General features: G+C 37.5%; 1 protein-coding gene across 1 annotated transcript in view; it reads left to right on the forward strand.

The window, feature by feature from the left end:
• The first annotated feature begins 50 nt into the window (after window positions 1-50).
• Window positions 51-13,669, forward strand: part of LOC131063912 (probable V-type proton ATPase subunit H) — a 76,373-nt gene continuing 62,754 nt past the window's right edge. Inside the window, exons 1-2 of the mRNA XM_057997881.2 lie at window positions 51-220; window positions 302-353. Of these exons, the coding sequence (XP_057853864.2) occupies window positions 324-353 (30 nt within the window). The 5' untranslated portion in view covers window positions 51-220; window positions 302-323. The remainder of the gene's footprint in view (window positions 221-301; window positions 354-13,669) is intronic.

Here is a 13,669-nt window from a genome sequence, read left to right on the forward strand (position 1 = left end):
ATTGGATGTTTTATATATATATACTAATATTAAAAAAGTACAACTAAGCAACATGTGACTATTGGGATTGAGAGAGGAATGTTAATTAGCCTGGAGCAAATATCCATTTAGGGATATAAATAGCCAGATACTGGTTTTGACAAACAGAGTCGTTGGCGAAAGCCAGAAATTTATACGAATTATTTTTCTCAAGCAAATCATTTGAAATCTTCATGCTTGGGTATGAAAATGCTACAGCAACGTTCAATTTATGTCGAATTTGATTTGGGAATTATTTTTATTCGAAATATTTGCTTTGCAGGTGGCCTGATCTGATCTGAGATATGGAGCAGGCAGAACTTACAACGGAGCAGGTAGGGCAATTTTTTTCCTTTTTGTGCAAATATTTACCCAGGTTATGATTTGTGCTTTAAAGTATATGCCAAGGCAAACTTTCACTCTTTTTGTGATATCGCTCGTTCATCAGGGTTGTAAAGATTTTATTTAATACTCGTTCAGTCATTTTTGCGCTGATCTTCTGGCAGAGGCTATCTCATGTTGTTTCCCTTGAAATATATGTTGATCTCTCTCTATCTACGTGAACCATCGGATTATAAAGTTGTTTATCTGCGCACTTCTTGGGAGGTGAATGCAATGAAATTATTGGATTGAACAAACAGAATAACAGCAATAGTGTGAAAAAAATATATTACATGAACAGAATAACGGCAATACTTTACCAATAAGAACAGAATATAATAGATCCATGCGATATAAGTGAAATGAATGACAATATTGAATATCAAATTCAGCCACTTTGAGGGGGCAATCTCACAGCCTGACAATGGAAAGAAAATTTGTAGATATTTTATGCCTCTATCTCCTACTAATAGTATAATTAAACTATGGGAATCTCATAATCCTAATTAGGCTGGCCGCTCCTATAATTATAGAATATGGTAATTATCAATTGACCAAGTCCAAAGTTATGCATGCCAATACATGTTTCCACTCTTCAAATAACTGTTATTCTATTGCTAATCAACTGTGAGTGGTTTTGCGCGAAGCCTTGGTCTTCTTTAAGTATATTCCTTTGGTAGGTTCTTCCACTTGACGAGGTATTTTGTAATTGCCCCAGTCTTCAGTCTTTTAATCCTTGCTTAGATCATTGTTTTAGGTTCCAGTTGATTCTCGATTTGGCTTAGGTCACTTTGCTTGGACTGAAATCTTATTGTTAATTATTTTCTTCCAACAAGATACATGAAAGATCGGATGTATTCTTACAGACTAAGGCAACTCTTCTTTGTATGCAGCGTTGCCAATTTTCTATAGAACCTTACAATGACTATGATACTTGGGTGCCAATTCGTTGTCTTTCATTTGTTGCTTCAAGGACATCTACTTATGCAATTTTAGCCTCAGAAAGAACCAAAACGAATCTATCTCATACTTCAGAGCGTGTCTTGCTCTCATGATGATCAGCCTACATTTTCATAAATTGTGCCACTGCTAGGTTCCTTTTGAGACTGCAGAGTACTTACTAAGTCACTACTTTCTTTGGTGTATCTCACACCTTTGGCTTTGCTTTGAAGGATGATGTGATAGATGGTACTCATAAAGTGTCATAAATGGGGATATTTTGGAGGACGCATGTGGAAATCATTCAATGCACTGAGATTGTTCTTCTAATCGAAGCAATGAAGGTAGTTCTGCAAGCATTTGTTAAGAATGTTAGTTTGGCCATAAGATTGAGGTTGGTAAGAAGAGCTATGAGCTAGCTGAGTGCTTAAACAAGAGAACAAATCATACCAAAAATGACTGCTGAAAGTGGGATCATGGTCACTTAGTATAGTTTTAGGAGCCCTATTTAGCTTTTGAACTATCTCCACAAGCGCTGTTGCAACTGGGCTTGTACACAGGGGTGAGATAATGCACCAAAAATGGTATTTTGTGAGCCTATCTACCATGACTGCAATAACATTTTTTTCCTTTTGATTTTGGCAATCTGTTTATGTATTCCATGGAGACCTTTTCCAAATTTGTTAGGAATGGATAAGGGCTGGAAGATACCTGTAGTCTTGGTTGTCTCACCCTTATGTTTTGCACATACCAAATAATTTGGCTCAAATTTCTTTACATGACCTTTAAACCCTTTTAAAAATAAATCCTTGCTGAATGGTTCATATGGCACAACACTTGCTGAAGGTTTTGCAAATGGGGTTGCAAGCTAAGTGGGATTAACCTTGGAGGAAACTCCATGGTTAAGCACGCTTGAGTTGGAGTAGTATTGGGATGGGTGACCTCCCAGGAAGGCCCGATGCTTCACCTTTGTGAGCATCACCTAGATGCAATGAGTGCTAAGTGGACCATTCATTCTCATGAGAGATGGGTTCTGACTTGAAAACCACATAGTTGAATCCTGATAGCAATATCATAAAATAAGTCCTTTTTGGTCCTGTGATATGTTTGTGTTAACCTTGAGTGTCCACCAATTGAAGATGCATGAATCTCTGCTAAAACCTTATTTTTGAGACCCAACCACTTGCAAAGATACAGCTTATTGTTATGCCATAGTCACCCTTGCATACAGATTTATCGAGGTTCTTGTAATTTCTGAATGGGTTGCTGTGTATTGTCTTACTGCCATTCTATTCTTGTCTCATCTATCCAATCTACTTCAAAACCATATCTACTATTCTTTGTGGTTAGGGACAGAAGAAATTTGTGCAGTGAATTCAGGAAAATAGGAATCCAATGCACTGGAGGCTTCAAAATGACTCAGCTTCAAAATGATTCAGATGGAATTCATTGCATTTTCTATGAGGATTTGTGTTTTATTTTATGGCACCTATTATCCTATGATGAGTGATGATTTCAGTTCATTGCGTGGACCAGTCATAGACGATGTCAAACTGGTTGGTCTTGATTCACTGATCTATTGCTTGTGGGTTGATAATAGGCCTTCACAACATGTACCTAATTATGTGAGCTATCTAATATTTATTGGGCATTTTTTAATTTTTTGAGTTTTGCCGAGTCACCATGTCCATGTCAAAATTGGGTCTGCTAAGTTTTTCCAAGTTGCGAGTTTTCAAACTATGCGTGGAAAAAATAATTGTCACAGATATTGAAGATCCTTTTTCTAGCAATTGTTGCATGGATGAAAGTTAACAATTTGTGGCAACTTCACTTACAAGCTCTTGAGTTCAAATTTTTTGCCTTTTGGATGAAATTGCATGAAGAACTTAGGGAAGTTCATCTTTATTATGCTTGAAGGAATAAGTTTGGATCCCCAAGACCAAATCTGTTTTGTCCATAGCAATGGAAATATAGGGCTAATCAACATATAATCTTCCATTTCTGTTTTAATGCACAGCATATTCTTTAGCAACTGACAGTAACATGACTTGGTACACAAAGTAGTCCAGGTTTGTTGCCAACTTGCTGTTCATGAAGTTATGAGTTCTACCAAATCAATTAGCTTTGCCACCCTTTTGTTCCTTTAGAATCTCCAGGACCTGATGATCCATAAACATGGTGGACGTTCCACACTTTGCTTTATAAACATGGACCATAACTATTCCAATCAATTCTTGACTGTCATACTTGCTGTTTTGAAGTAAAATATGCTGGAAAAAAGACTTCTTAAAGCTCTAATTTATAAGTTGTTTTAGTGTGCATTATGCAAAGGAAGATAAACTAGTGAATTAGAGAGCAAACATATGATGACAACATTGACAAGTTCTAGTGACCCAAGAAATGACTTGGAGAAGCCCTGCGTGTGCAAAAACTCTAGAAGACTTAGTTTCTCCTCCTCTTATCACTATCTCCCTGCTGGTATTTACAGTTGTACAGCCTACAAGAGGCCTTCATGGACATCTTACAGAATGTTCCTGATGTCCAAAGCTGACAAACATTTATACAGCATTGCCACTAGTCTTAGTGCCTACCAATTTCATTTCAAAAATTTAAAGACAAGTTGGCTGTAGCAGGCTAGCGCAATTACAATCTCATTCCACTGAAAGGAACCCCCAAAACATGTTTACAAGGGAGCATACAGACTAATGAGTTACAAGAGTGCTTGATAGGAATCCCAAACACTTCAGAATCTAAAACATTGAAAAAGAAAAGCCTGAACTCAATTGCAACAACACTTTGCAAATAATAGGTGAATAGAACAGATCCATGACATATGATTATACAAGTGAAATGAATGACAGAATCTTGAATATGAATTGTGAGTCTTTTTGGAGCCATCAGAAAATGTGAGTGAGGTGGACTTGCTACCTGGAGGGGTTGGTGGGAGGCCCTTCTGTAGGGGCCCTTCATGCACACCCTGAATATATATATATTAAACATAGTATTTATTGAATGACCAATTCTAGGTTTAAGCGTGCCACTAGTTGGTCCTCCATAACCCATTACATCTAATGGACTAAGGATATAGCGTTTAAGGTTGGAGCAATTGACTCATACTTGTGGATGTCAATATTAGCTCTATTAGCACCCCTTATGTTATCTAGCAGATTATCATTTCTGGTTGTTTGATATATGAGGCTTGTCAGTAAGATTTAAAGTATTTTGAAGCATCTCAACTTCTAAGGCTTCTTTATTTTCGGCACAAAGCAATCCAAGGATGGGTACTATTTGGAAACATTTTTAATCATATGCCAACTTTAATTATAAGGTGGTAGGTTGAATCCACCTTTTTATTGTAGCTAGGCTCTTTTGCTATGAGATCAAATGGGATGATTTCTATTATCCACTAATATTTTTTTCTAATTTTGTGTTTTTGTTGATATGTGGGAGCCATGTGGGTCTATTTGAGCTTTGGTTCATCAGATTTACCCTTTTGTAAGAAAACTAATTGTCCTCCTTGCAAAAATTGTTATGAACCTTGCCAATTCTTTGCCAATATTATTTATCAGGCAGTGGGCTCTGTCCACCTTTTTATGTAATCAAGCTCCTTATGTATCTTCCTCATGAAAGTTCCTCTCTATGGTATATAATGTCCATCTAGTTTTAGTAATTTTCTAGATTGTTCGAGGAAAAGAGTCGGTGCTGATATTTGCTTAGCTAAATATTTGATCTTTTATTTCTAACAATTGCATTGTTCTGTTTGCTGAAGCTTCAGATTTAGTTTATCTATCTAGAAATTCCATATCTCTATCGATTTCAGTGCTTTTTTTTAATTACAAAATTGTTCATGGCATCATCATTTATATTTTCAGTTGTTTCATCCATGCCCAAACAAGGATATTATCCTTCCGCTGCACCTCTGGCTGTTGTCTATTTGAGTTGCAGACTTCAGGTCTAGCTTCCAACTCTTGGCCTTTCATTTTCCACACCACCTATCTGGCTTAAGCGCATCTGGATGCTAGTACTCATACAAAAATGCAAAATTCGTCAAGTATGAGTCATTACAGAAACATAAGGATAATTGATTTCATCAGATATTCCTATGCATTACTGCTAACTGCTCTTGCTGGCCAATTAAAGTGCATGGTTAGCTGTTCCAGCTGGCTGCCCTCACAGCAGGTAGGGCAAGAAACCTGCACTCGATAGTTGCTAGAATCAAGCTAGAATCAAGCTAGAATAGGGGAGGGGCCTGTCATGTTCTATTGGGGCTAATGAGAATGGTGTATGAGTGAGTTCTGAAGGCTAATGTAGACATGTTGCTGAACTGACAATCATTCCAAACGTACATATTGAACATCATATTCTACCTAATTCTATATTGGACATCCTCTTCTAATCATTGACAAGCATATGGGCCTCAACCCAACTCAAGACCTGACATATTCAAAACCCTAAAATTACAGAACAACAGTTCTAATTTGGGACAAATCAAAAACATAAGAAAGATACAAGAGAAACAGCTTCAAAATCAGAAAACATAATTACAATATTTTGGATTCCAAGTTGGATAAATCAAGGAAAACAAGGTCACAAATCCTCTCCCCCAGCACTTGCTCAGTCAGTTTCTTGGCAGCTACTGTAGCACTGGAGCTCCAAACTCTAGAATGGTAGCAACTCCTACCTGTTCAACTGAGGCCTTTCAGTTGTACAACATTTTGATTTTACATATTTCTCCTGGGTCACATAGGACCTCAAGGCGCTTATTTTGGAGTCCCTGTTTTTGGTATAAATTTTACACATCCTTATTCTCAAATTGTAGAATCAAAATTGATAATTTAAGAGATTTCCTTATGATGCAGAGTATCTGAGGGTACTATTCATGGTTATGATAGCCACATTCTAAGTTTCACAGAAATATTAATGAAAGCATTCCAAAAGCTCAACATAAAGAATTGTGGCTCAAAATATCAAGGATATCAAGTCACCCTATTGTAAATTCAATACAAGCTCACATACACACAAGACAAATATAACTACACAAAAAATTACCTTCTTATATTCTTCCCTCCCCTGTTCTTTGCAGTTCTTCTTCAATTCTAGGCTATATAATATATCTAGATTGTTGGGAATTCTCTGAAAATCATGCAAGGAGGTGATCTAGAGTATGCTCTATACTATGCTTTCATTCTTCATCCTCTATTTGAATTGATTTTCTCCTGCTTGTCTTGATCTTGCATCTTACATTCTATTGGTTGATTTGGGCTGACATTCATGTTTGTGACATCCTTTTGGATCTTCTCTAACGCGGGTACTTAATTGCTCTCCTTGGACTACTCCGAAATTGTCAAATATTGGCCCTTAGTTATTTTTGCTTTTCAGGCCACTTTTCTTGTTGGCATTCTACTACTGCCTTTCATGTTGTTTGAGATGCCACATAAAACTCCACCATGGTTCTCTGGCTTCCTCAACTATTAATTTTGTTTGAATGCCAAACTGCATTAGGAAGCTGTGGAGCTATGTATTTCTATACATATGACTATCTACATTAAGAGGCATTATAAGCTCCCTTGTCTATCAAACCTTTTCACACTGAGGTAAAGTTTACTAAAAGTCTAAGCGCTCCTATAATATTTATTATGCCCAACTGGATTAAGGAGCACTAAAATACTACTCTAGCTGGTCGTTTCTTACCAAGCTGAAGATAACTTAATCATCTTGATTGACGCTCTGGTATGAGCACTTCCTTGGCCCAAAGGTTTTTCAAATAGCTGCAATCACTCTTAATCGTGAAATCAAAGTTCCACCCTTCTCGGCTGCAACTTAAGGTTCTAGGGCATAGGCCTAGAAACAAGTGAGTTTTAACTTACAGTCAACCATATTTGTGCTCACATAGAGACTATTGGCCACACAATTGTTTTTCATTCTTTTCGTTATCAGCACTAACTCTCTTAAGAAGTTTCTGTTATATTTTTCTCATTCAAGATTGCAAAAGGGTTTTAATAATACAACTAATTCCCTGGATTGGGAAGGTAAGGGGCTTAAGAGCCGCCAATTGTCCGTTTGATCCTTAAGTTTGGAATGAACACCATGCATGACATGTCTCTGCTGTCATTGCAATTTTGAGGGTGTTCTCTTCAATTGAGATGCTAACTGCATCATGGTACAGCTGTGCTCCTCTTACCCATTTCCTTCCTAGACTAGGGTTTCAGTTTTAACATGAGCTAGAGTTGGTAAATCTCAAAAAGATAAATCATCCTTACTGCTGTTATGAATTTTCAGACTTAGTCAATTCTAAGACAGCTCAATTAAGAGGATAAATTCTTCATATTACAAGTCTATTGGATATGCAGACCCTTTAACTTGAGCGGTATTATTCTGCATAACTTAACAGTTACACTCACCTTTCTTCCAAGCTATATCTCACACCTATATTTATATATATATACCTCACATATACATACATACATACATATGTACGTACATATATATATATATATATATATATATGCGCGAGATTATGTTCTATCTATCTATATATACTTGAGATTATGTAAATACGAATGATACATAAAAGTTTAACTCTTCTGTTATAAATTTCAGGTTTGTCAAATGTAGATTTTAGCTGGCTATGAACCTTCCAACTGTTCATATTGTTTTGCATATGACAATGGTGTTATAACAGTACTATAAGACTGTTCATGCCATCTTTCTTTTTCATCAGAATAAACTGACAGTCACTTCGAAGGAATATTTCTTATAATTGTTTAAGGCAGCATACCCAGCTATGAATCAGTGCCGCTCTAGTTTTTCTATTCCAGCTATGGTCATGATGAAATAAGTTGTAATCCATTCTCACATACATACGAGGAACAATATTTTTCAATATATGCATATAAACTTACACACACACACACACATATATATATATATATGGCTGTATGCAGGAATGTAGCTTCAGACTTGCTCGTACTCTTAATTGAGGTTATGAGCCATCTTTTTCTTGAACAGAAAGTTGTAGTTTTAACAATAATTTCTGCTTAACCCTACTATATTCAAAATAGCCTTGATGATCTTCTTTTCTCAGTTAAGAACTGAATGAGAGAGCGAGTTTCCAATTTTATTATGCACATTGAAAATGTATAACGGATAGCATATTGCTAAGTAGTTCTATTTAACCTTCCTTTCTTATTTCCCTTATTCATTTTGGAAAGACAAAATATGTGCTCAAATCGTAGGGTTTGAGAAGTATATCATGACCTGACAAAGAGAAATGGAACAACTGAGCTAAACCTTCCAACACCCTTCACAAGGAAACCTCTCTCTCTAGTCTCCATGTTGCAGAGAACCTCCACCCTTTAGGTCGCAGAGCCAAATATCTCCTCCAGCGTCCAAGAGAAGGAGAAAATGTATATTGTTTTTTCCAAAAACCCAACTATATGCCTCCTGATATGGATCTCTTCCTTTTTCCCCTAAAAATCACGCCCAACACATGTATGATTCCTTCTTAGGAGAAGTAGAAGTGTCACGCCAAATCCTTGCTTCCGTTTCTTCTTGGAGAAGATAAGAGTCACACAAAATGCCTTGGCTCTATTCTTTGCTTCTAAAAAAAAATCGATTACCTTTTTCTATTATTCCTTCACTTTCGACATAATAAAATATATGTGCTGAGGTTTCATCACACATTTTCCTCTTATTACATGCCCGATAATATGTATTACAATTGTATTATGAATGATTAATACACATAGAATTAAGATCAGGTGATATTTTAATCCTATTCCTTTGTTTTGTGCCACTTAATACACTTAGCGGCATTGAGGAGGATTTTAAAATTAATTTAAATAACAAGGCACCCCCCCTTTATTTTATACTCTTGGCTATAATTTAAAATATCCAAATAAAATTGACCAGCGTTGGCACCAAGGGACCTTATGTCCCAATATCATAAGGATTATATATATTCATATATTTATATATATGAATTTATATGCCTTGTGTACATGCCTATGAGAGCACATATACGGACGTATATCCGTACTCTCATATGCATGTATTTGCATATGACTTATAAATTGGTATATATATATAATATATTTATGTTATCAACATGAACCAAAGAAATTTTAATCTAATTATTAATAATAATATTGATAATAAATAGTTAAATGATAATAACATATTAACTTGGTAACCAAACAAACGACTCAGGGTCGTGAAACCCTAAAACCTCTATACAGACCAATTAGGATTACCTGACACGACAGGCTGATGTATATAACTGTTGATGTGTTTTTCATGCACATGCGAACACAGAATAAAATACCTAAAGGTACCTTATCCTCTCTTGAGCAAAGTTTCCCGACTGCTGAAGATCTCGCCGAAGGATCAGTCGAGGCAACTCCAAGGTTCTTGTATGTAGGTTCTCTACTCGTGGATAAGCTCTTTGTGGTATGATGTGATTTTGCTGGAATCACAAGGGGACTTACACTTGATGACTGGACGTCTGATTTGCTTTAAATATTATTGGAACACAGGATTTCACTAGCCTAGATTTTTGAAAAAAAGGAAAAAAGGATGAGGGCAAGGGAAGGATCTAATTCTGACATTAAGAATGTAGGAGCAATGAATAACCTTTGATGAAATTCTAACTAAGTCTTGTTTTGACATCCCAGGACCATCTCCACAAGGTTAGTGCGATCTTCGAAGGAAAGCTTTATGATGTTCAGATCATCGCTACAGGCATAGACACCATCAGGCTGATGCATATCAGTGAAGAAGCGACAATTGAAGTTAAGCATAAGCTGAATGATTCCAGTTGACTACACAAGGCAAGTCTGCAATCAACAAACTGCTAGTAGTATGGATATACAAATTTCACCATCAATCAAACACATTTCTTCCACTCATCTAATAACATGAAATCAAATCTGAGAAGTATAGAGACCATGCAAATTGTTGAATCGACCCATAGATTTCACCATTTCTTCAATGAAGTTTTACAAGTCTTTTACAACAACATCTTGGCAACAATCTTTGCCTTCTCTTTCTATTCTACTTTAATTGCTATTCTATCAACTGACTATTCACTATTTCTAACTATTCACCTTCTAACTACTGACTAACTATTAGCCTTTACAAATGAGGAGCCAGGGCTTATATAGTGCTCTCAATACAATTCAATGGCTCGGATCAATTTGAGATCAATGGCCAAGATTTTACAATGTAAACCCTAATTAGGGTTTGTTACAACCAACTCAATTCTGACCAATGAAATAATTGCATTATTTGGACACATGTCTTCTCTGGAATATTCGACCAATGGATAATTGGGGTAGGTACATCGAAGTTTGTGCCATCTTTGATGAGTCAGGTACATTGAATCTGGACACGCTGAGGTGGACCAATCCGACTGGAGGAGTGATGACTGGGATGCCACCTTGTCTGACACTTGCAACTTGGTAGATATTCAATTTGATGATGCTGAGAAGCTAACTTTAATTAACTCTTCTAAAACTGTCTGCCTCTTCAACGAACCCTTGCTTTAACCTCCTTTGTCTTCAATATGCAGGATGGCTGGTGTACCTTTCCTTGAAACGCTGGACTGGAAGATGTCGTCCTTGATGATGCTAGACTGGAGAAGGTTGTCCTTGTTGATGCCGGACTGGAGGAGGTCGTCCTTGTCTTGGCCTGGTCTTCTTTCAACTGCAAGACAAACCAAAAGATGATTAAGGACACATAATAAATTCATTTCAACATAGTATTTTACACCTTAAATCATCAACAAGAAGACATCAAAATGAAGTTTGTTCAAGATTCTTTCCAGGGATAGGCTCTATAAGAATTTTGCCCTGGACCCTCTGGAAGGGTCAAGAGCGAAATTAGCATTCCTGGCTCAAATTGCTCTCACTTTGCAACCGTACTTGCTTAGATACATGCCCAAGGATGCCCTCATTCTCAACCAACACTAATCTTGATGCAAATTTGGGGCAAAAGAGAGGTTTTTAAAAATTTCACTCTAGACCCTTTGGAAGGGTCAGGAGTGAAATTCACCTTTTAGGACAAAATCTATCATGTTTCCACTCCAAAATACCTTCCAAGGCAAGCACACAGTAGTTTTCCTTCCTCCAGAGCCTAGGGATCCATGCCTTGACCTCTATCATAAGCAATTTGAGTGAAATTGGGAATTTCGCTTTGGACCGTCTGGAGGGTTAGGAGCGAAATTCTTGAAAACACTCATTTTCCCTTTAGCCAAAGTCAGGACCAAGATGGAGATGCAAGAAGAGCGACCTATGTTTTCCTCCCAAAGAAGATAAAGTTGGAAAAATCAAGAATCAAGGTCAAAAGCATGATTTTCGCTCCTGACCCTTCCAAAGGGTCCAGAGCGAAAATCCTTATAGCTCTTGTTTTCTTCCTTGTTTTGGCTAGGTGTTGACATGATGGAGGATGAATGGGTATGTTCTTGCTTTGAGAGGGAGTTGGATGCTTTGGATGATCAAGATTTTGCCTAAGAGATGAATTTCGCTCCTGACCCTTCCAAAGGGTCCAGTGCGAAATTCACTATAAACCTCATTTGCCACCTTGAATGGGCTTAAAACCTTGTTCCTTACGTGGAAAATGATCTATGTTTGCTTCGAAAACAAGATTGAAGTTTGAAAAACGAACAGTCTAGCCCAAATCATGATTTTCGCTCCTGACCCTTCCAAAGGGTCCAGAGCGAAAATCCTCCTAGACCTCATTCCCTTCCTTGTTTGACCAAATTTTGACATCCAAGGCATGATGAAAGGAAGATTGGACATGTTTTTTGCCTTTGAGAATGTTTGAAGCCTTGAAGAGTGAGGATTTTGTCCGGGAAGGTGAATTTCGCTCCTGACCCTTCCAGAGGGTCCAGAGCGAAATTCCTTGCAAACCTATATTTTTAACCTTGCTTGGGCTTAAAACCTTGTTCCTTGGGCGAAAAGAGATGAAATTTTACCTTGCAATGAAGATTGGGATTGAAAGGATGAAGAATCAAGTCTAGAAATGGAAATTCGCTCCTGACCCTTCCAAAGGGTCCAGGGCGAAATTGTGCAAAACCTATCTTTTCCCTCAATTTTATGCCAAGTCTAGGGTGGCCCAAGGTGATTTAGGATTCAGAGTGTCCTTAGGTGTGACTTTGACTTGCCAGAGATTATCAAATTTAAAGGAATTGAGCCAAATCATGAATTTCGCTCCGGACCCTTCCAAAGGGTCTAGAGCGAAATTCCTAAAATCACTTATTTTCCTTACAAAGTCAAGTCAAACTTGGGTTTTTATGGCTTGCATGAGTGCGAGGATTGATTTTCTTGCCCTTTTGAAGTTGGTTGAGGTTGAAAGATGGAAGAATAAGCCTAAAACAAGAATTTCGCTCTCGACCCTTCCAAAGGGTCCAGAGCGAAATTCTAAAATCCATCTATTCCTTTCATATTTGTGCCAAGCCAGGCCTAGACAAAGATGGTAGAAGCCCTTGAGATTGCCCTTGAATGGATTGTTGTCTCCAATAATGATGATTTTGGGCTAGAGGAAGAAATTGGCTCCTGACCCTTCCAAAGGGTCCAGGGCAAAATTCATTATAGGTCTTGTCCCTGGCCATGATTCCTAGCGAAATTCTCTTTTATAGTCATTTTGAGGTCAAACAAAATGTTGCAAGCATGGGAAAGGGATCCGAGGATGAGATTCCAAGAATAGAAAGTGAAAGAAATGGAGTTGAGTGAGGGAAAACAAGCATAGAGAGAAATTCGCTCCTGACCCTTCTAGAGGGTCTAGAGCGAAAATCCTAAAAACTATCTTATCCTCCAAATTTTGTGCTAAGTCAGGCTTAGACTAGGGTGAGAGAAGCTATTTGGAATGCCTTGGAGAGATTTTTGACCATTAAAAATGCAAATTTTGAGCTAAAAGGTGAATTTCGCTCCTGACCCTTCCAAAGGGTCCAGAGCGAAATTCTTCAATCTACCTATTTCCTCCTTGTGTCAAGTCAAGACTTTGAGTCCTAAGGCATGGTTGAGGTTGAAATGATGTTTCTTTACCCTGCAGGATGAATTGAAGTGAAGGAGATGAGGAATTGAGACCTAAAACTTGAATTTCGCTCCTGACCCTTTCAAAGGGTCCAGAGCGAAATTCCCAATTTCACCTAAATTGCTCATGATAAAGATCAAAAGATGGATTCCCAGGCCTTGGTGGAGAGAAGACTAGTGCATGCTTGCCTTGGAAGGCATTTTGGAGTAGAGACATAATGGATTTTGTCCGAAAATACAAATTTCGCTCTTGACCCTTCCAAAGGGTCCAGAGCGAAATTCTTAAAACCTCTATTTTGCCC

The sequence above is a fragment of the Cryptomeria japonica genome, chromosome 3 (assembly GCF_030272615.1).
Source record: "Cryptomeria japonica chromosome 3, Sugi_1.0, whole genome shotgun sequence".
Taxonomy (NCBI): domain Eukaryota; kingdom Viridiplantae; phylum Streptophyta; class Pinopsida; order Cupressales; family Cupressaceae; genus Cryptomeria; species Cryptomeria japonica.